Source organism: Camelus bactrianus, chromosome 10, assembly GCF_048773025.1.
Source record: "Camelus bactrianus isolate YW-2024 breed Bactrian camel chromosome 10, ASM4877302v1, whole genome shotgun sequence".
Lineage (NCBI taxonomy): Eukaryota > Metazoa > Chordata > Mammalia > Artiodactyla > Camelidae > Camelus > Camelus bactrianus.
The window spans coordinates 24,520,115-24,543,334 of NC_133548.1; the positions used below are offsets into that span (position 1 = coordinate 24,520,115).

A 23,220-nucleotide genomic window follows, 5' to 3' on the forward strand; every position below is an offset into this window, starting at 1 on the left:
AGCATGGGCACAACGTCCCCTCTTGAGCCAAACTTACTTGTCTAACACAGGGGAAGAATCTCCTAAAGTCAATCTCTCTCTCACTCATTCATGAAACGTTTACCAGAGATTATTGGGTTAACAAGCAAAACACACGTGGGAAGATAATTCTCTGGCTTTCAGTCATTCACATCTTAATGATGGAGCAGCACAAAGCTGTGGTTAGGGGTGTAGGTTCTGGAGCCAGAAACAACTTCCTGAGTTTAAATCCCAGCTCTGTCTTTCCCTAGCTGTGTGACCCTGGGCACATTACTTAATGTCTCTGTGCCTCAGAGTCTTTCGGTCTCCCTGTTAGGGCTGCTCTCAGGATGGCCTGAGTTCACCTGCACAGCATGCTTGCAACATGGCCGGGCACTGAGAATGGCTTTAAAATGTTATTATTGTTAATGCGGGTTGTGCAGGGTTCCTTTATATCTAAGACTAAGGGAGAGGCAGCTTGACAGAGACAAGGGGAAGGGGCACGAGCAACTCTGGGAGCACAGGGCACTAAGGTGAGCCGGCTTGGGTGGAGTGGGGCAGGTGGGGGTGGGAGAGCTTTGGGCTGAGCAAAGCCCAAAATTATGGGGGAGGTTGTAGGGGCAGGAGCAGGGCGTGCAAAGGAAGGCAGACAGGCAACAGTCTGCCCGGAAGTCTTAGAACTTCTCTTTTCCTTCCTCTCGTGAGAGTCACCTGGCTGCATTCTTTCTGGTTCTTGTTTCAGGAGGGAGAGAGGAAGGGGCAAGAAGCAGGTGATAACAGTGCAAATCAAAACCTGGGGGCTGGGAGGATTAGATACCATGCATTAGCTGTGTCTACTGTGGTGAGAGTGTGGTGTTTTATAAAAGCCCATCTGAGGATGCACACAGCTATCAGGAGGCACGAGCCTGAGTAACTATATCCCATCCTCTAAGATAAGCTCCCAAATGCCAGGGACGTGCTTCTATGTGCAAGTAGAGATTCCAGTCTTGACAATCCACACTGCTAGGTCATTCTTGCAACGAATTCACCCAAGTATGAGGCCCCAGGTTCACTAACATGAGGCCGCATCTTTAGATGCCTTATTTTCACTGCATTTGAAGAAACATAAATTGGGGGACATATTTTTTTTCTAACTTTTGCAAAGATCTCCCCAGCCTGGATCCTGATGATGTCTCTAGGCTAGTAGTATCTCCCAAGTCTTTGTTTCCTCATGTGCTTTGCCACTGAGAAAACTAGTAAAGAGAAGAAGCTAGCATGGCATCCCATTTCTGGAATCTCTCCCAAGACAACATTCTAAGAGAAGTTCAGAGTCAGAGATGAAAGTCAGCATCACTAGTAATCAGACATATCAGTATCCAGGACTTCCCGATACAGTGGGCACATCACTCCTGTGGTTACGCCCAAAATGCATAACCTCAGTCCCATCATAAGAAAACATCAGACAAATCTAAGTTGAGGGACATTCTCCGTAGTAACCGGCCAGCATTTTTAAAAGAGTAATGGTCATGCAAGACAAAACGGTCACAAAGAATGACTGAGGAATTCTCCCAAACTGGAGGGGACTCAGGAGACAACTAAATGCCACGTGGGGTCTTGTATTACATTACAGAAAAAGGACAATAGTAAGAAAACTGGTGAAATTCAAATGAGGTCTGCACATTAGTCAATGGCATTGTACTAATGTTAAGCTTCTGGGTTTGATCATTATTCTATGGTTACATAAGATGTTAACATTAGGGGTAGCCAAGTAAAGAGCTAGCTGGGCAAAGGAATTGTCTGTGCTATCATGGTAACTCTTTTGTAAATCTAAAATTATTCCCAACATAAAAAGTTTTTAAAAGTCATGCATGAGATGATTCACTGTAGCGTTACTTATAATAACCAAAACCAAACCAAAACTAAAGACAAAAAAATGCCTGGAAGGTTTGAACAACGAGAGATTAGTTTCCCAATCAATGGTACACCTAACTCAACCAAGTCATTCACAGCGATCATCAGAAAGACAACAGCAATACAGCAGATGCTTAAGATACAAGATACAAAGTTGTCTGTATGTGATGAGATGCTAAAATATACACGAGTTTGCTCAAAAGCTGGAAGAGAAGGTGGAAAAAAATGAAAACGGAGGATATGTTCGGGTAGTGAAATTACAGTGATTACAGTGATTTTTCTCTCTTATTTTGGGAACTTTGTATGCTGTTATTATGTTGTTTTCTTTAAAATAATCTTTAAAAGAATTACCTGTAATTCATAAAAGGAAAATTTATGGCTTTGGAGCTATGCCTTTTTTCACTTAAACAAGCTGCCCATAAGAGAAGAAGGAAAATTATAAGACAATCTTTCTCAAATGCCACAAGGCAGCAAATTACAGAGAACAGTTCAGGGCTCTTTTCCAATCCAAGCATCATCAAGGTCTATTCCTTTAACTACAAAAATGTAACATGTATCCGTTTCTGGACAGGAAAAATGCTCCTCTGTTCTCCTGTGACAGGCTGATGGGTCTGGCAGAAAAAGGGAGTGGTAAGTTAGATTTAGCCCAGAGCTGGAATCTGTCCCCATGACATTCACATTACTAAGTTGGGATGAAAGGATCCAGGCATGGCAGCCATCGCCTGGGGCCACACTGGACAGAGGGCCTTAATCCAGTGTAGTTCCGAGCGCCTTAGTGATAACCTCAGAGGCCTCTAATCACTGGGCTTGTGTGTCTGGTGTGGCAGAACTGTGCCCAGGGAAAGATTCAGTGGCTGTGATTGGCTTTCAGAAGATACATAGTTTCCCAAATTATAGGACCAAAGGGTATAACGTACATGACCAATGAATCCTTGCTCACTGGCTGACTAACGATGATGATGTACGTGTTGTATGCTAGGTCTTTACATATATTACATATATTAACTCAGTTGATCCTCTCAGCAGTCCCACTGGGCAGATGGAGACACTGAGGCACAGAGAAACTAACCTGCTTAAGGCCACACAGATAGTATGTAGAAGAGCTGGGATTCAGATCCTTGCAGCATGGCTGGAGAATCCATACTCATTCAAGCTCAACACTCTTTTTCACTGATGGGCCACAATGAGTCAAAGAGAGGGGGGAGCACTAGACAGGGAGCCAGAGGGCTTGAACACCATGTGTGACAATAACCTACGGTGTGACTTTGAGCAAGCCACTCGAACCCTCTGGCTTCAGTTTCTTTGTCTGAAAAAATGAGGAGGTTGGAATAGGAATGCTCTCTAAGTCCACAACCAGTTAAGTTCTTTTCAAAAATCGATGAACCTCAACCCATCACACCTCTAGGTAGCTCAGTCGTTCTGCACAGAAAATCAGAGGAGCTTGCTAAATCCGGTCTGTAACTGGCTCTTACACGTGGCCTGGATGAGGGATGTGGACACACCGCTGAAGTGCGTTTAAATACCCCGCTATATGGGGCCATGGCATGTTTCTAGAGGTGCGGTGGGAAGGAGACCTTAAAACTTACGGAAATTTCCCACCTGTTGCCGGTAACCATAGCAGGGTATAAACAAATGAAATGAATAACCAACCTGGCAGCTTAACCACACAGAAAAACATAAGAACATATGTGCACATGTGCATACACATGTAATGTAAATATTCACATGCAGGTTCCATATGCATGTTCTTAAAGGATCATAAACCTCTTCAGCCCACAGACCATTTTGCTGCAGATGATGGAGAAAGAGCAGATAATTTTTATCCAACTTACTCTCTTGCTCTCCCCTAAACTGCTTCTACCTATCTGTCCATCTATCTCCATCCATCCCTCCATTTTTCTTTGGTGAAATCATCTTTTCTCTGGTTGCTAATTTTTTTCAGACTTAGGAAAATTGATTAGCATCCGGATATCCATTGATATCCTCCTGGAAGCAGACAAAGGATTGTTTCAAGCTTGCTCAAAGGAGTAAAAGCCTAGATAGTGGGCCACATCCCTGTCTGTATCTTCTCCCGTCAATTCAAGTTCCTCCCAGTTCCACTGCAACTGACATCCCATCATGAACAGTTTAGGAGTGCCCTCAAGAAAGGCAGTGGCCTGTGTGTGTGAGGGGTTGGGGAAGTGGAATTTCTGGTGTTTCTCTTTATAACTACAGTCTTTAAAAAGTCCTCTCTGGGCTTTGTAATGAAGGCAGAACATGCTCCAAAAACATCACCCGACAAACTGGTTTTGGGTGACTTGTGCCCTGATTCCTTCTGCTGAGACCTGCGCACGCAGAGGTGAAAATGACCCACAGAGCCCCACACACCTGGATGCAACCTGCACCCAGTCGTCCAGGTGTTGCTCCTGAGTCCGCACTGGCCCTCAGGTGCTCACCTCGCCGTTGATGACCGCCGACTCCTGGCTCCTGTCCGAGGTGGGGTGCACCACGGGGAGGGCTGTGGGCTTTATTCCGATGAGCTGCACAGACCCAGAAGATGTGTCAAAGGGATCGGCAGCTGCCTTGCCAGAGTTGTCAAAGAGGACTGCTCCTTCCTCTTCGTCACTTGCGGGCACTGAAGCACAACAGAAACACATTGATTTTTTGGTATTGGGGAGCTACATCCTCGTAGGGGGCGGATTTATGCAAGGCTCACAGTCTAAGGACATCACTTTACTCAAAATGACCTCGGAACAGCGGCGTCTGGTTCTGTGCCAACAGCTCACTGCCGTGCGTGGGTTTCCCTTACATTTAAGATCTAAACTATTCATCTCTCCACTGGTTTGAATTCAAAGCGTAAAAACCACTTTCAACACTGTGACAAGATACACTTGGGAAAAAAAAGGTAAATTTGTTCTCTTTGAGTTGGAGATGGGGAAAGTGCCATTTGGCCAAACCTGGAAACTCTTCCTAAAATATGCCAATCATGAGAATAACAGCATTCAGGTCTGTCTCTGCCACCAAAGCCACTGGTGTTCGCACCATGAGTCTTCCCTGCCCAACCAGCCACAGTAATTGCAGCTGAAACTTTTTTTTTCTTTTTAATGACTGACTGCTTCTCCAACGATTAGGGCTTTGGTTTCTTTCATTTGTCTAAAAACAAAAGGTGGCTAAGAAACAGCCACCCGAGAAACTGATTTAAAGCTACAGACAACTCCCCTAATTAAGTAGAGCGACTCCCACCTCCACTCTGTTAAATTAATTGTCCCCTCTGACGGGTGACTCTGCTGTGACTTCTGAAAGACAGCAGTCTGCCTTGTGCCTCCACGTCTAAGCTGACAGAGGAAGTGCCAGGGCCGGCGGTATCTTGCTGATTTCCTTGTTCTTAAAGCACACTCCCGTTAAGTAACTAAAAGAACGACAGTTTATTCAGCCTGGCTTGGTAAGAGAAAATTAAGCCTGTTCAGACAACCAAACCAGCAGGCAATTTAGGAGCAAAATAAGTGTTATATAAAATATGAATGTAATAGAAGTGTATTCATCTTTCCTTCTGTCTCAAGAGATTGGATGTCATTTAAATTATTGAGGAACACATAGTTTGTATCATTCTGTCACTTATCATCATCACAGAAGATTTGTCAAATTAAGCCAAGTAAATTGTTATTTTACAATGTGGCTAAACCACCTCAGAGTCTAACCATGGGTTATAATTAAGAGTATTTTTTTGGTTCTGTGGACTTCTTTGCACATAGCAGGCCACCAAAAAGCCAATGACAGAGGAAAATCTCTATTCAGATGTGTTTCCAGATGCACATATCTTTTTCGAGTGTAGTTTTGCTGGGCAATTCTTGCTTGCTAGTCATTACCTTCCACTGGATGACTGCTGTGAAAGCCATCTATGGTAGCCAGCCTCCAAGATGGCACCAAGTAATTCTTGCCTCCTGATATTCACGGCCACAGTGAATAGGACTAACCTGTGTAACCAACAGGGAATTGCAGAAATGGCAATGTATCGATTCCAAGGCTAGGTTATAAAAAAGCATTGTCACTTCCACCTGCTCTCTCTTAGATGACTTCTTACCCTAAGGAAAATCAGCTGCCACATTATGAGAACACTCAAGCAGCCCCATGGAGAGGTCCACATGGCAAGAAACTGAGGCTCCTGCCGACAGCCATGTGAGTGAGCCATCTTGTAGGTGGGTTCTGCAGACCTGGTCAGGCCTTTAGATGACCACAGCCCAGACCAACATCTTGACTGCAACCTCATGAGATACTCTGAGCCAGAACCACCCACTAAGCCACTCCTGAATTTCTGACCCACACAGACATTATGTGAGAAAATAAATTTAGATCAGTGTTTTTGGTTGTTAGGTGTTGGGGTAATTTGTTACGCAGTGACAAGTAACTAATACATTTCCTAAACAAGCCCCCTCCTCTGAGCTTTCACTCTCGTTCTCCTACCTCTAAAATACATACTCCACCAGCAGCCAGGATGAATCACCTTTTCAAAAGGTAACCAGATCCCTGTATTCCTCTGATCAGAACCCTTTGAAGCTTTCATCTCTCTCGGAATAAAACCTAGAGTCTTTACTGGGACCTACAAGGTCCTGTACCATGTGGCCCTGGCCACCTTGATGAGCTTATTTCCTGCCTCTTCCCTGAGCCATTCTGCTCCAGCCACAATGGCCTTCTTGAACACAGCAGGCTTGGTCCCACCTCCAGGATTCTGCATTTGCTATTCCCTCTGCTCAGAATGCTCTTTCCCCAGATCTTTATATACCTAGTTCCCTCTTATTTTTCAAGGTGCAGCTTAAAAAAGACTTCCCTTATCTACCAATGTAAGATAACCCACCTCTTCATTCTGTTATATTCTCTTTATCACACTTATTGCTATTGACTTGTATTGATTTAATGCCCCCGCTCCTGCCTCTAGAATGTAAGCTCCATTCTTGCCCAGATTTTTAGAGGCTGATGCCTTTAACAATGTCTTACATGCAGTTGGCTCTCAGTAAGATTTGTTGAATAAATCAATGAATGAAGGAATGACTAAAATTTCCTGACTTGGTAAAGGAGATATTGTTAGTACCAACAGAACCAGTAAACATGCACAAGTTAAAGTCACACTTTTTCTAACCATTCAGAGGTTGAAGAGATGACACTTAGCATTTTTATTGCTCTGTGTTGTAACACCCTCACTCCCCATCCTGCAGACAGGGCAAGGGGTGGGATGGGGGGAGCATAACTTATAACTGAACAGAAAAAGGACACCCTGGAAACTGTACAAATTGAAGCTCTTTTCCATCCTCGCTCTCAAGAAAAGTCATATTCAGATTTACACAGTAATTCCTCTAGGTTTCTTTATGAGAAAAATGGTTATCTTCCCCTCAAAAAGACTGTATAGAAAAATACATTAAAAGGCATTGCATTAAATATTAATACATTAAAATGGTATGTGAGCACAGTAGGTTCGTGGGAATATTTAAAACATAATTTGTCCCTAAAGAAAAAAGTGTGGGACAGTGCTAAAGAAAAGGGCCACGGCGAAACTAAGAAAATGCCCAAGAACGTCACCACATCATCAGAAGTAAATGCCACCAAGCATCTATCCCATATCCATTTGTGTTTTGTTTGCGTCGCTGGCTTCAACTTCAATAAATCAGGCTGGAAAGGGAGATGTCATCCCTTCACGTTTGAATTGGCATGGGGTGAACCCTCCCAATTGAGGCGGAAAATGCTCTCCAACCAAACATGTTCTTTTTGGGGGAATCTTTATTAAAGCTCAAAGACAAATAATCTACGACTAGAATCACTGCCCTCTGGTGTTGCTTATCAAATAATAAGCAAGTCTTCATCTCACTGGGAAGGCAAAGAAAGAATAAACAAACTGTTTTGTTTTTTTGAAACTGTTTTTGAGCTAATATCTCTGACAAATCCTCAAGGGCCCCTGCTAAGAAAGTACTGATTCATCCTCCCAGTCCTCCTCCTGCCCCACCTGCCCCAGGACAACTGGGAGGCACAGTCTGATTAGATTCGGAAGCCTGGCTGTGAAATCTTAGTGTCTTAAAGGAAGGTGCACCCTTCAGGATTTATGGAGGGTCTTTCTTCTAACTGACTGAATGTATAAATACACACATTATGTTCACACCTGGAACTCATTTCTGACTTTCCTGGAAAACACTTTTTTTTTAAGGTGACATTAGTTTTGGTTCACAAGTCTAAGCGTCTGGATTTAGCTGAGAAAATGCCAAATTGTTTTGTTTTTCAAAAATTCTAGCTCTCACATCTATCAATCTTTCCTACTTATATTTAAACATCATCTTGAAACAGACTCTAAAGCTGCTTGCAGCTATGGTAACTAATGAGACCATGAGCTACAAGGACCACCATCCCTACCCCCTACACCCAGCATGTTGCTAATAGGATAGAATCTTCCTTTTAAAGTTCTTATTTTCACCAAAAAGTGGAAAATTAGAAGCTACAGGTGCAACACACCTAGTGGAAAACAAGAACAGTTTTAGAAGGACAGCCTGGTACATGAACATTTATTAATTAACCCTAGTGACTCTAACCTGTAGGATGGACACTGAGCCATAAAACAACAGCATCTGACTATTTCATACCAAGGGAATAATCTACTCTCAGAGGCCACAGTCACACAATCAAGTACTTTTTGCAAGCTGACAATGTGATGGAAATACACCTTTTGGTTTTTCCACAATTCCATTCAATGTTATTTCTTCCCTCCCTCTCTCCCTCCCTCCTTCCTTCCTTCCTTCTGATCATCTTCTAATCCCATAAAATACACTATTGATGTTTTTGGTGAACTCTAACCTAGTGTTATAATAAAGTGGAGCCCTGTGATGAAAAAAGTTCAAGAGTCGGTTCCACTGAAGGCCCCTCCTCGAATTCTGATGTGCTTCAGCATTTGTTGAATTTTACATTAAAGGAGTTGGTCCTGTTGTTTCTACTTGAACATTTCAAAGCGAAACCAGTAGTGAAAGAGAAGTGACCAACTGAAAAGTCACTGGGTTTACTTTTGGCAAAAATAAAACACAACAAAGCACTGTAAACTTGGAGACAGGATGGCTTTTTAATAAAACAAACACATGAAAACCTCAACCTGGTATAGTAATTGCATTTTATTCATGCATCTGGCTGTTGCTATTTCTGAACCTGATATTTAAATAATCAAAGTGACCTAAACAGAATAAGGAGGCAGGCAGAGAGGGTGGAAAAACAAGAAAGGGAAGGTCAGTGGGAACATTTAGAGCAAGTCAGCGTCTCCCCAGGAGGGTAGGGAGTGATGGGGTCTGAAACTGGCCCCGCCCCCTCTGCTTCCACAGATTAAATGCAGAGGAGGGAGAAAGGCATCATCTCGTGAGTGTATTTACTGACAGAGGAGTCTGTATGGAACAGTGTGTACATCAATCCCACTGTACAAAATAAACAAAGCAATACAACAAAAAACAAAGATATGTGTGTGCTGTCATACGCATAGTGAAAAGATCTGAGAAAGAAAAACACTGAGTTTACTCAAGGCCATCTGAGGACCGGAGTGGATGATGGGGCATCTAGGGGAGGGTGGCCTTGGACTTAACTTTATACATTTCTGGGAAGAATATAAAGGAAGGAAGGAGGGGTAAGGAGGGAGTAGGAGGAGGGGAGGGCATCTCGGTTGGGGGAGATGGCGGTCACTACACTCGTTGAAACCACCTTTCCCTGTGGCTTCACTATCCATTGTCTGGGTTACTGAGCTCCCTCTTCCCACCTCTCGTAACATCTCACTCCGAGAAGAACGAGAAGAAAGTTGCTAAGTTCACCTCTCCCTTTACAAGCCAAAGCTCCCTGTGAGCTGGGTTGGCAGAGGGCCAAGTGGTCCCAGGTAGGGCAGATTTTCCAGGAAAACTGCACATGTCACACCTTGATTCTGGTGTGGAAAGCACAGTCTCTGTGTTACAGGGCATGGGGGATTCAGGAGAAGAAAAAATTTAAGACTGAAATCGGTATGACAGTTTCAACAAACGGTTTATCTAATGGAAATGGGAACAGGGATCAAAAATCCACTGTGTCATTTTTTTGGTCAGAAAACAGAAATAAAGTAACATTCAAAAACAAAAGAACTCTGGCACTAGCTTCAAGAGAGAGGCCCTGAACCACACTTCATCAAACTCCTTTGAAAGGGAAGCAGAGCTAACCAGAGTGCAAGGCTGTTTGCCTTCTCACCTGGCATTTCTGTAGGACTCCACCTACAACCCTTTGAAATCCAAAAGCAATTTTTCCTGATCTGAGTGGCAACACCAGTTACTTGAATCTGGGCTCCAGTAAGCCAGCATCACACACAGAAAGAAGGAGAGGAGATGAGGCTCAGAACAAAAGTGGAGTCAGGAGGAGGGAGGCTGCACAATGATGTCCGACAGATGCAACCTACAGACCATGCGCCAGCACAAGCAGGCAGCTTCACTGACTTGTAAATAACCCCAACACCAATCCATTACAGGGAGGGAAAAGATCCGTGCAAGAGAGAAACCAAATGGTTAAGTCTGCCCCCAAAATAGAGACAGAAGCACAGGCTGATTTTTACGATGACAGATTTATTACTGTCTTGTTTTTCCTGGGAGAGGTGGATTTGTAATAGCTGGACTCCCTGGCATAGACTGAACCCCTGAAACTTACCGAGGGAGTCAGCGCAAGGAAATGAGGGGAAATCTCCAAGACAAGCAGCGTACACTGTCACCCCAGTGCACCTGGTGCTAGAAATCAAGTGATTCACCCCCTAAATTAGAAAAATCTCTAAGCAAATATCAGTTCATTCTGTATAGGGTTTTTCTAAGGTCCTACACAATCCCATAAGAAGAGAGGGCAGAAAGAGCGAAACAGAGTAATTCAGAGAAGGGGGTAAGGCGATACCTCAAGGGGCAGGTAGGAAACTCCTGGGCTTTGTGGGACACAAGAGAGAGAAGAACGGGGGTGGGGGTGTTAAAGCACACTGGTGTGCTAGGGTGTGCACGCGTGTGCGCGAGGGCATGTGCAATGGGCTCGGGGGTGGTACTTGGCAGGGAAGGCTTCTTACCATTTCTCTTCCGTGCCTCCTCCTTTGTCACTTTCTGCTGTGCTATTACATTCTGGGGCGAGTGCCTCCCCGAGCTGGGCTTCCCTGATTCGTTGCTGATGACAGAGCCATTCTCACTGGGCGACCTGCTGGAGGTAACCATAGCAACAGGGAGACGGTAAGTTTCAACTAGAGCAGCCTCCTCTCAAGGCTATTTTATTTGCACAGTTTATGTCTGTGGCTTTTCATTCCGGTTTTATCTACAAAGAAGAAATGATCCAGGAAAAAGGGGGGGGGGGGTGGACAAAGCCGACACTACAGCATGGCTCAAGCAGCCGGCTGTTCTGAAGTGCGTTTACCAGTGCTCAGCTCCACAGAGAAGTTGAGTGAGTGCAGCCCTCTGTTCCCATCTCTTTTTCATTAACCCCAGTGACTATGGAAACGGTGGTGACGGCATTTGTAAACGTGCCCTCTTTTTAAAACACAGCACTTTGGGTGGTGCTGCAGAGTGTTTGATTCACATGGCATCTTGAGGGCCACGCACAAAACACAGTTCTCTTTGGTTGGTCTCTTTCCAGAATATACCTTGACCCCTAAAGATTAAGTCACTCCACGACTGAGTTCTTCACTCTGTCTCGCACACACACACACACATATGCACGCTTATACACACGTGTTCTTTAACTGTGTTGATTGGTACCAATTTGAGCTATTCATGCATTCAGGAAATACTTCATGTGCACCTACTCTGCACTGAGTTTTGTGCCAGCTATAAGGTATATAGAGATATCAAGACGCCACCATGTTCTCCAAAAGCTGTCTGTCAGGAGCACCCACTGTATGCTAAGGACCGCGCTTTGAAACTGTTCACGCATCCTTATGATAACCCACTGATGTGGTGACTGTCGCCCGTGTCAGCAAGTGAGGAACGTGAAGCTCAGGAGGTGAGGTGTTTTGTCCACAGCGGAGCTGGAAGTGGCCAGTCAGCCCTGGAAGCTAGGGCTCCCCCTGCAGGTAGGGGCTTTCACCACAGGCCACGGTCCCTCCCCTTCCGTCTCCTGCAAGGCCCTGGGTGAGGCAGGCCTTCACACAGGGCCTTCTCCCCTTCCCTCGGGGCCAGACTTTGGTCTTCTGGAACCTGTGGGAAAATGGGCTCTTGGGAACCCCTGCTGGGGCTCATGCTCCCTCCAATCGGGCCAGCCTGGGGGTGGGCTGAGCATAAAGACCCACTGCCTTCCCCTCTGCGGGAGCCAATCAGCAGACGGCCATCCAGAGGCTCACCAAACCCCTTGTTCTTCTATTGTCAACTGTCCAAATTCAGAGCCTAATGGCGCCCAACCCCTACAATGGAAAACTGACTTGGATAAAATGCAGCACTTGACCCGTAAGGAAACAGCTTCTCAAATGGAAGCTGTGTGTGCTCGTGGGCGCTCCTCTTCCTCCTCCTCCTCTCTGTCTTCACCCTCTGGGAATCCAGGATTCTCAGCCCTGTACACTTTCGTGCCCTCTAGCACCCTAAAAACCACAGTGAAGGTGCCCGCTCACGACGGTGGGATGAGGCAGAGTCGGCCTCGAACGTTCCCCGGAGCCCCGGAGCCAAGGATCCGCAGACCAGCGTTAAGTTTGGGAGACGCTGTTTACTGTGCCCCTTCTCTGGATCCTCCTCCATCACATTAGCACATCAAAGGCTCTGATCAGTCCTGCCATAGAGAGACTCATCTCGTTTTGTTTAATCTAGCACTTCCCAGTGTGTTTGGCCACAATCTCTTTCACCGTAAAACACTAATACAAAAAATGTAGTAATGTGAAGGATGGATGAGGCACGAATTATTTGATCACTGAGTGCTGGGTGTGCAAACAACACATACACAGAGAAGACATACGCCCTTGGATTGTTTTCAGAATCTCACAGTTAATGGCGCACACTCTTCCAACTGGCTTCACTGGGACAAAGAGGCTTTCACTGAGGTCCAGAAGGAAAAGAAAGGGAAAGGCAATCTATTTTACATGCACAAAATAGTTAACGGTTTTTGGAGCATTGGCACACCCTTTCCCTCACTGGATTTTGAAACAATTTTCTGGCTATTCCTCTCACTGCAAGGAAAGGTGTGAATGAGCACATTTCTGGAGGCGCAAAAACCTAATTCTGCTTTATTCTTTGCATCAGGTTATAGACTTATGTTTACACAGAACTGTCAGTTCAGAACTTCTGATCAAAAACAGAGCGTGAGATGTGTGCGTATGTGTCTGTCCACTCAAGACAGTTACAAAAAATGTTTTTGAAAGTGTCGCCTGAGAGGTTGCAGTTTAAGGCTACTGAACTCAGCAGTCCCCATTCTGAGGATATGGGTGTACAGGAACTCTGGAAGAACGATGTTGGGGGTGGGGAATTAATCAATTACTGAACAATCATGACCAATCACTGCACTGAAGTACCCACTGCCAGTGGCTGCCCCTGTGAGGTTGATTCTCCAGCCTTGCTCACTAATCCCAGTCATGGACCAATAAAATAACATCACCAAGAATCTACAGAAGGAAAAGGATTTGCAACATTTGTCTCGGTGTCTTCAAATGGCTGAATCTTCCATTTTCCTTCAGTTTTAAAACAATTTTTAAATATCTTAATGACCACCAAATCATTGGTTTCCCCCATTTCTCATTTTCAAGACTTTTTGGACCATCTAACTGACCCATTCTGAGCGGTCACGCATTCTGATCTAGTAGGAGTGACAAAACAGTTGTGGCCAGTTGGGGAAGACAGAAACATAGATGCACGATGGGTTTGCTCTTGGATTTGGCATCGTAGAATCTTCCCAAATGATCAGAGATGCCTGTGGTCAGCTGGACTTGAACAGACGTGAGTGAGGATTCTCCCACAGCTTTTGCAATGATATAGCGAGCCCTTGGTAAAATTATATTTTTATGTTAAAATTATGAAGCAAATGGAGAAATCATTCAACAGGGTAGACACTGTTTATTTGCATTTGTTTCACAAGCTAATATTTCTTAATAAAAATATGAGGTTAAGTATTTGAATTTGATTAGCAAGTGTACACTCCTTGCTAATTCAAGAAGAAAACCTTGCTCTAAAACAATTTTTTAAAATAAATCTCTGCACACTTTAAACCACTCAACTTGAATGGGTGGAAAAGTTCCTATTCTTCCTGGCAGTGCAGTGCTCTGCTAATATCCTAATTTTACTAATTCTATTTCTTTCTTTTCAGTGTCCTCTAAATAGGTGATAAATAAGTTATTAACATGCCTTTATTGTACTTGGCAAAGATCATAAAGGGAGTAATTACAATAGATAAGATGACTTGCCAGTCAACTCAGTTAAGTCATCCATCGCTTCTTTGTACATTTCAACTCTCCATGCTGGGGTGGACTGTTGCACTTAAGGTCCCAATTTGTTCACAACTTCCTGTAATGAAGCTTAGGGCAGACCCCTCCCGCAATGACTCTGGACTTGACTGTGTGTCTTGGTTTGGCCAACAGGACAAAGCAGACATGACACAAGCAGAGAGCTGAGAAGTGCTTGTGCCTTTGGGGCTTGTTTGCTGGCTGGCCATGGAACCCTGTAACCACCCTGTGAGAGAGCCAGGTCCAGCCTGCTGGAGGATGCCAGGAGGCTCTAGTCACCTGGCCGCCCCAGACAAGGTGGTCATCAACAAGCAAGCCCTGTGGACCCACTACCTGACTACAGAAGCATGAATGAGCCCAGCTGAGATCAGCCAAGCCTAGCTCAGACTAAAGAACCACCTAGCTGAGCTCAGCCTAAACTGCTGGCCCATCAGAAATCATGAGCTCAATAAATGGTTGTTGTTTTGAGCTGCTAAGCTTTGTCTGGAGTGGTTTGTTACGGAGCCACAGATGACTAACCCACAATGCCTCAACGTTCTTCCCCACACAAGCTGAAACCCAACTCTCTGCTTCTCTGCACCTCTTTCTCAGCTACCAAGAGCTCCTGGGAGAGAGCACAGAGTCTCGCTGCTTGACTCCAATACAGAATTTGTGTATTTGACACAGACAATCCTTCTTTCCTCCTTAAACAACTCCTTTCTCTTGGCTTCTCAGATCCCACTCTTGTTTTGTTCTCCCCTTGCCTTTCTTCCTGATGCTTTTCAGTCTCTCTTGTTGATTCACCTTCATCACCTGCATTGCGATGTCCCGGGGTCAGTTCTTGGCTCTCTTCTCTGTCTGCACTCTCCTAGGTGCCCATCTGGTCTCACAGCTTTCAAATAACTAAACATTGACAACTCCTCTCTTTATATTTCTGCTCTGGACCTCTCCTCTGAACTCCAGATGCATATGGTTAACTGAGCTCTCAGCATCTCCACTTGCATGTCCAATGGGCATCTCAAGCTTAACAGGCCCACATCCAAGCTCTTGATCATCCCCTCCAAACTTCTCCTGTCTTTCCCAGCACAGTACCTGGCAAATTCATCCCTCTCTGTGTCCATACCTTACAATGATCTCTCAGTAAATTCTGTCAGCTCTTCCTTCAAAATATCTCTAGAACACAATCACTTCTCACAACTCCATGCCCTGGTCCACACCACAGTGTCTCACCTGAACTCCTGCAATAGCCTTCTAGTGGGTCTCTCTGCTTCTTGACAATCTCTTTTCCCCACAGCAGCCAGACAGAGCCTCTAAAACTGCAAGTCACATCCCCAAACTGTTCCTCTCAAAACCCTCCAATGACTCCTGATCTTTATTCACAATAAAACTCCAAGTCCTGATGTGGTCCACAAAGCCTGACATGATCAACCTCAGGTAGCCTCTCTGACTCACCTGCTACCACTTCCTCCCCAGCTCAGATCAGCCTCTTTGGCCCTCTTGCTCCTCTTTAAGCAAGTCAAGAAGTTCCCTCCTCGGGGCTTTGCACATACTGCCTCGTCTGCTTGGAACATTCTTGCCCTAGATAGCTTCAAGGCTTACATGTCATTTCAATCAGGTCTTTCTCAAATGTCACTTCATCTGAGAGACCTTCCCCAACTTCCTGCTAAAACAGCACCATCTCCCCCTCTCCACCTTTCCATGCTTTGGTTTTCTTCTTCACACTCATCACCACCTTACCTACTACAGATCTATTTCTCTGTTTGCTTACTGTCTGTCTCTCCCCACCAAACTGTATGCACCACGGGAGAAGAAACGTCGTCTTGTTCACTGTAGTATCCCCAATGCCTGGTAAACAGCACACAATCAACAAATCTGTTAGGTGAAGGGAGGGAAGGAGGGCAGGAGAATGTAGCTTGTCCAGCCTCCACTGCAGTCCCAGGCAAGGGAGAAAGGGGTTGGCAATGGGAGCTGGTTCAGCCAGACAACAGGGCTCGCCACAGAGTTCATTACGTCTTTGTGAGGCGATTGCAAAGTCCTTGTAACTAGTCTCGTGGCCTCTAACCTAACCTCTCCCATCTATTGTCCACACTGCCACTGGAGTAGTCTTTCTAAGATACAGGCTGGACATAACTGTCTTCCTGAAGAATTTTCGGTGGCTTCCCATTGCCTAGAGAATAAAGGTCAAACTCCTTAGCCTGGCAGGTAACACCCTCCACAGTCTTAATCCATCTTCCAGTTTCACCCTTCACTACATCCCAACCACCGTGAACTCTAAACTCCAGGGACACCCACCATTAAGTGAGCACGGCGGTCCCGCATCTCTCGCAGCTCTTCCAGACTACATGGCTTTCTCTCTTCCCACCTACCGACATCCCACTTACCTTTCAAGGCTCGGCTGAAACAGAACCTCCTCCAACACGCGGTCCCTCATCAGAATCCAGTGCTTCCCCTTCTCTTTCCCTAGTACTTCATTCAGACTCCACTGTGGGTACCTGCCCATCATACTTGGTATTCCAGCGACTCATCTCTCTACCTTCCCATCATGAGATGCTCAGGGTCAGGAATCAATCTCAAAACCTTTTTATCATCCTCCCCAATGCCTGTCAAAGTGTTCTGTTCATAGTAAAAACTCAATAAATGGTTTTTGAACTAAAATTAGAAGCTCTATAAATTGTCAGATAAAATACAATTATTCTGAATCAAAGGCACTGCTTTAAAGACAAATTAAAAAATATGGGTGACATCAGTGTCAAATTTTTATAATAATATGAGTTAAACCTCTACCATTGTAGCTGACCAGCCACATGAAACCTTACAAAGGGTGGCTCATGAGAAGCAGGGATTGTGATTCTTACCTTCTTCCTTCATTTCCTTTTCAAATATTCAAAACAAGCATGAAGGGGGATTTTTAAAAAGAACAGAGGAATTAACTTGAGGGTTTCAGCTGCTCTCCCCATCAATTATTTCTCATGCAGACACAGAGAGGCAGACGCTGGCCCCGTGCCTACCTCTTTCTGGTTTCAATGGACTTGGCTGTCTTGATGGTGCTTCCGTCCTGGGGGGCATCCCTTTCCTGAGAGGCAGGAGCATCTCTAATGGGCAGCGGGAGGACCACCGTTTCCTGAGTCACGGGGATGACCTCCTCGTCGGCCCCTTGCTGGCCCAGGTGCTGCTTGGCATAATCAAAGCCTTGCACAGGCTGCAAAGAGGAAACAGATTTGCCGTCATGTTTCTGGCAAAGCGTGACGCTCATGGCAGCTTTAAGAGAAGACAGGCGGGAAAGTGCACGTGATGGGACCAAACTTAGTTTTCCCATGAACAAGAGTTGAATCTCCACCATAATTTCTGTCTCTGCAGAATCAGAATCTGTGTTAATTCTGCCTAGCCTCAGAACCTCTATGGAGAAGACTTACTCAGAAAAATGAGTAGTGTAAGCAAGACGCAAATCCGTGTGTGAGAGCAAATTCTTTCAAGGATTTAGGGCCACTCATTTTAAGTCACTGAATACTGCTAATTAGAAACTCTTAATTGCTACGTTAAGCAGGTCCTGCCTTCTCCTACCTAGGAACATTCTGTCATCCCTTAAATCCTGTGTAATAGCAGGTGTGTGACTTTGCCCAGTTGCTTGAACTCTGAACCTCAATTTTCTCACCGGAGAAATGAAGATAATCGTATCTGCTTTCCCTCCACCACCCTCGAGTATTAAAGGGGAATCACAGATCTGAAAACAGAGGGGAAGAAAGGTGCCACCACATGCAAGGCAGTGCAATTATTAATAATAAAATGGAATTTATGGAATCACTCTTTAACCCACACCTCTCCCTTCAGCAGGCCGGCTCTCCTATAATTTATTACTGTGGAAATTAGCAATCCTTTTATTGCACAATGTCTGAACCCCCAGTGAATAGGGCAGCTGTGAGCAAAACCCAACAGACATTTATTAGTGGGGTAATAAAAAACCAAGAAGTGTGTTTAAACAATTCCTGTGGGTGTCTCTATTCTGCTTTATACCCCAACGCAGCACAACACAGAGGCAGGACAGTGGGGTGGTTAAGAGCAACAGTTCCACAAACAGACGGTCTGGGTTCAAATCCTGGCTCTGCCACATATGAGCTGGGTGACCTTGGGTAAGTTACTGAAATTCTCAGCACATCAGTTTCCTCACCTGTAAAATATAATAGTGCGAGCAGGATCAAATGTGTATGTCTGTGACAGCGATATTTAACCACCGTCAAAGGGACGCAGTGTGGATTAGATGAGTAAATTCAAGTTCAGCATTTAGCTAAGGACCTAGCACACAGTACGTGCTCAATTAATACTAGTTAATGTTGTCTGCCTTCCTACGAAATCATAGGCCAGGTGAAAAGGACATCAGTGACTCAACAAAATCTGAGGATGAAACTTGACCTCCATCATCTGGATTCTATCAGAACCTGATATGATCAGAAGCTCTTCCTTTATTAGCTGATTTAGCTGAGAATTGTAACTGGAAGCCTCTAGCCAGATTTTAATGGTCTAGGGCTGTAGCCCAACCCATCAAATCTTACTACTGGGTCTCAGGAGAGGGTGACGTTTTATTGCTAAATCCTGCAAAACTCCCTCATTTCAAGCAGCCTGTAGTAGAGCCACAGACACTTCCCTCAGTTCCCTGGGAAACCCACCCTGGGAAATGTGGTCACCGCTCCCTCTTCTCTGAGACACTCACACTCTGACCCACGTGGTAATCACTGACATTCTCTGCCAAGAGCTGGGAGTGCATTTCTGAAACAGTGTTTGTTCACTTCCCTCTCCTCCCCGGGGGCTACGTGATACAGAATGCGGCCTTGGGATGACTTGACGTTCCAATACGGACTGGCCTGCTTCTCCTGAGACCAACTGATCACCAACTGGATTCAGCTGAAATGTTTCTAGAAGCTGGCCCTCCCTCTCCAGGCCTGCTGTGGTACTGACTCCTGCCTTGGTCTTGTGACTTCCATTCTGATCCCTTCCAGGCCCACCCTTGACAGGCCTCCACAGCTGCCTCCCTTAAAACCATATCAGGTCATGTCACTCCCTCATTAAAAATGCTTCATGGCACCCAAACTTTTTGGCAAGACATCCAAGGCCCTTCACCTCTCCTGTTGGTCACTTTTCTGCCATAACCCCATGCTTCCATTATCCTGTTAGTTTTGTTCCAACACCAGGTATTGGGCACTGGCTTGTGCTGGGACTGGGCTTGGTGCTGGAGATATAAAGATGACTAAGAACTGGTCCTTCACCCTCCAGGAGCTCACAGCTTCAGCTTCACTTGATATTAATGTTACAATAGTGAATACATAAAGTATGTCATTTCATCCTCAAGGGTAGTTCAAGGAGGTAGGTATTGTTATGATTCTCCATTTTAAAGACGAAGAAACTGAGGTTTGGAGAGGGTTAGCAACTTCCCCAGGCTCACCCAGATGGCTTATGATGGAGCCAGGATTTGAACCCAGTACTATATGACCCAGAGCCAGAACCTCCAACCACTGCTTGATGATTCTTCCCATGGCCTCTCCCTTCCTTCTGCAGCTTGCCATCTTGGTTGGGTATCTCCTACCATTCTTGGCCTGGCTCCTGTTTTGAGACTCCTGGCCTGTCTGGGAGGAATTGGGGGCCTGCAATGGTAGCTAAGATGTCCTCAGAACCTAGTGAGGGGGCCGATTTGGCTCTCCTCTGTCCTTCTCATTCCCCCTCTCTCTGGATTTGGCCCCTCAGCCTTCACACTGGGCTGGATACTTCATGGCACTGGGTTGATGAAGGGTGAGCAGAAAGAGAGACATTAAAGAATAACAAGCTTCAAAGGTGGCCTTTGTTACTAGTTCATAACAACAATCCATGCACATGTTTAGTACTTACAGCCTATAAAACACTGACACCTCCTTTCGTCCTCACAACAACCCTGGGGGGAAAGCAGGGCAAACAGCACAGTCTTTACTTTACAGGTAAGAAAACAGAAGTTCAGAGAGGTTCAGTGGCTTGCCGAAGATCACATAGCTAAGTGGTGAAAGACTCAAGACCAGTACCTTACTCTTCAGACTGACAGGATGGTGGTCTTTCAACCATCAACTTGAAAATCACCTGAGACTATCTGCCCATTGGGCAGACACCAGTGACCCCTAATACCATTAACACAACATCAGGAAATATCTATAATTGCTTTAATGTGTTTTATAAAATGATCAACTCAAAATAATCTCCAATAATTGCAAAGGTAGACATGTTACCTGGATCATTTAAGAAGAAAGTATGTGTAATAATAAAAAAAATTATATATAATATTTATTCCGTACCAGGCACAACGCAGAGTAATTTACATAACTCACTTAATCCTCACAACAACCAAGTGAATACTGTTATCACTCCCATTTCACAGATGGGAAAATTGAGGCACAAAGAGGTTAAGTATGGGTCATATAGATAGTGTGAGAATGAGGAAACAGCTGAGCATCTTTAGGGGGTGACTAACCCGTCCCAAGCTGAAGGTCATGCCAACCAGTGCAGGCCCCCCAAGCTCCACTCTGCATCTGGATGTGGCCCTGACTACTTTTTCTTAAGGTTGCCTATTCCTGGGGGCCATGTTCTTTTCAGTTATAAGAAGCAGAAACCTAGGGAAAGGCTGTGAGTCCAGAGACAAAGATTAAGGAAAAGTGAACTAGGAAGGAAGGAGGTGGCAAAAGGCATGATGCCTGGTCCTCCTCCTGCATTGATCATTTTCTCAACATTCCACCTGCAGAAGCCCAGCTGACAGCAATGGCTACAGGGATCTATCCATGGTACCCTGTCTCTGAAGAAGAGTGAGGGAGTGCACAGCCTGGCCTCAGCTCCCGGGACAGCCACACTCACCTCCTCTTAGCATGCTAAGTCTATCAGTGAGTCTCAGCAAGGATCCCCAGCCATGTCCTCTGGTACCGCAGCCTGCATCCTTAAAGACGCAGTGGTGTCCCCGGAGACCAGGAGACCATCCTCCTGGTCCCTGGATTGGTGGCGAAAGCTAACTTTCTCATTCCGACTCGTCACTTGGCATTAAATGAATTCTACTCATACACACACAGGTTGTGAGAAGTGATGCAGACAGCTCTCTCCTCTCACAAACACTGCAGTGTCCCCGGGTTGCAACGGCAGGACTGCGGTAAGAAAGAGGCAGTTCCACCCTGCTGGCTTCCCATGATAAGAGGGCTTTGGAAATCAAAGTGCGTAGCCCAGCCTCACTGAGGGAGAAAACAACCAACTACTCTTCACACAAGTGCATTCAATCATCTCATGGAACATAAATTTGCTTGCTTTTCAACAGCAGCCGGCTATCTCTGGAAGCACGATACACCGGGCAGGGACATGAAAGGAGCTATGAAAATCCACAAACATGAATCTGGTTCCAGCCTCAGATGGCTTTCAAGCCAGAAGATATGCTGAAATCATGTGCTGCCCAACTCATCTTGGCAAATTAATAAAATGTTGGCTTAATCTATCACACAAAGATGGCATTTACAACCTCGGCACGGCATGTTCTGCATTCCTGGGCTCGGCTGCAATTAGATTCTGGTAATTACTGTTATGTCTGAAAGGCTCAGATTGTAACTAAGCTAAGATGGAAATGAAATACCCCTTCTTGGAACAGTTTCATTTTTCAGTGCTTGGGTAATTACCAGCATCGTGCTGCGTCTGGGAAGCGGGTGCCTTTGTGTCAGCAGACGCAGAATGACATTCTTTGGGGATGGGCTCTTCATGAGACAGAGTATCTAATCAAGCTGCAGCTTCTCAACAGGTGAATTGGTTTAATAAATGATAAAATTAATTTGATTTCTTCTGCTGAAAGGAGGTGTGATCATCCAGAAACAGCTAGGCATGCGTGACTCCCAGCAAGGGTGATCACCACGTCATGCATTCCGGTGGATGTGAAATTCCATTTGCTGTTTTGTTCTTGCACAGGCAGACACAGCTCGAAAGTTCAGAGCTGGAAGAGGGTCCTACCCACCAAAGCTCAGGGTTCAGGAAGATATATAATATAGACAGAGTCCAAAGACTCAGCTAGGGGCCTGAGTCCCCGCTCTGCTGCTGGTCACGTGACTTTGGACTAGTCCCACGTCTCCCCTTCCTTTGGGCTTCTCTGCAGTAAAATGAAAATAACAAAAGTTGCCCTGGCTACGACCCACCTCATAGGGCTGCTGTGATGAGCAAATGAGGGGACAGACCTAGAAGAGCCCAGCCAACTGTAAGGCATTATTTAAACACTGGGTATCCCAGGCTGTTGTATTTCCCTCGGGGACTGTCATCAAGGGAGCTACGTGACTAGAAAATCAGCCTTTGGAATTTCCTCAGTTCACTGCCCTCCCAGCCACTGGGGAGGCTGTGCAAACTGGACGGGACTCCTGGCCAGGCTTCAGTGGAGCCACTGAACTGGAGTTTGACGGTTGCCCAGCCAAGGCTCTGCAGCTTGCCTGTCCTGGCGGCCTCTGAAGATCAGCCACTCTGGCCAATGGAAGAAGGAAAGTTCTGAGAGTCTGATGTGCCCCTAAAGAGGCCTGCGTTAGGAGCCAAGAGACCTGGTTCTACCCTTAGTTCTGCTACTTACTGACTGTGCCATCTTGTTTGAGTTACTTCTCTGCAAAAGGAAGGTATCAGTTTAGATGACCTCTAAGGCCCCCGTCAGGTCAATCAAGCTCCTGGTTTCCTGTGCCTCTGCTTCCTCAGCTGTAAAACAGTGCTCTTTCTCAAAGGGCTGCTGCCAAGATTGAGTGGGTACATGTAAACCACTGAGGAGCACTTATGGCAAAGAGTGAGCATTCAATAAACATCAGCTATTGCATCCTGAGTATAAAAATAAAGGTTGCACAATACTGCAAGTATTCATAACAATACTGAACACTTGAAAATGGCTAGGATGGTAGACTATGTTATGTACATTTTACTACAATTTTTTTGAACATTCAAAAAAGTAAATAAAGGGTCTC

General features: G+C 45.4%; 1 protein-coding gene across 3 annotated transcripts in view; it reads right to left on the reverse strand.

Moving 5' to 3' along the window:
* KIAA1549L (KIAA1549 like) overlaps nt 1-23,220 on the reverse strand; it is a 238,772-nt gene that overhangs the window by 48,481 nt on the left and 167,071 nt on the right. For 2 of the 3 annotated variants that reach the window (XM_045523903.2, XM_074372189.1), the window contains exons 12-14: nt 17,263-17,453; nt 10,937-11,064; nt 4,323-4,501 (exon numbers count right to left, since the gene is read on the reverse strand). In XM_045523903.2, coding sequence (XP_045379859.2) covers nt 4,323-4,501; nt 10,937-11,064; nt 17,263-17,453 — 498 coding nt within the window. The remainder of the gene's footprint in view (nt 1-4,322; nt 4,502-10,936; nt 11,065-17,262; nt 17,454-23,220) is intronic. The other variant, XM_045523904.2, reaches the window with a different exon arrangement.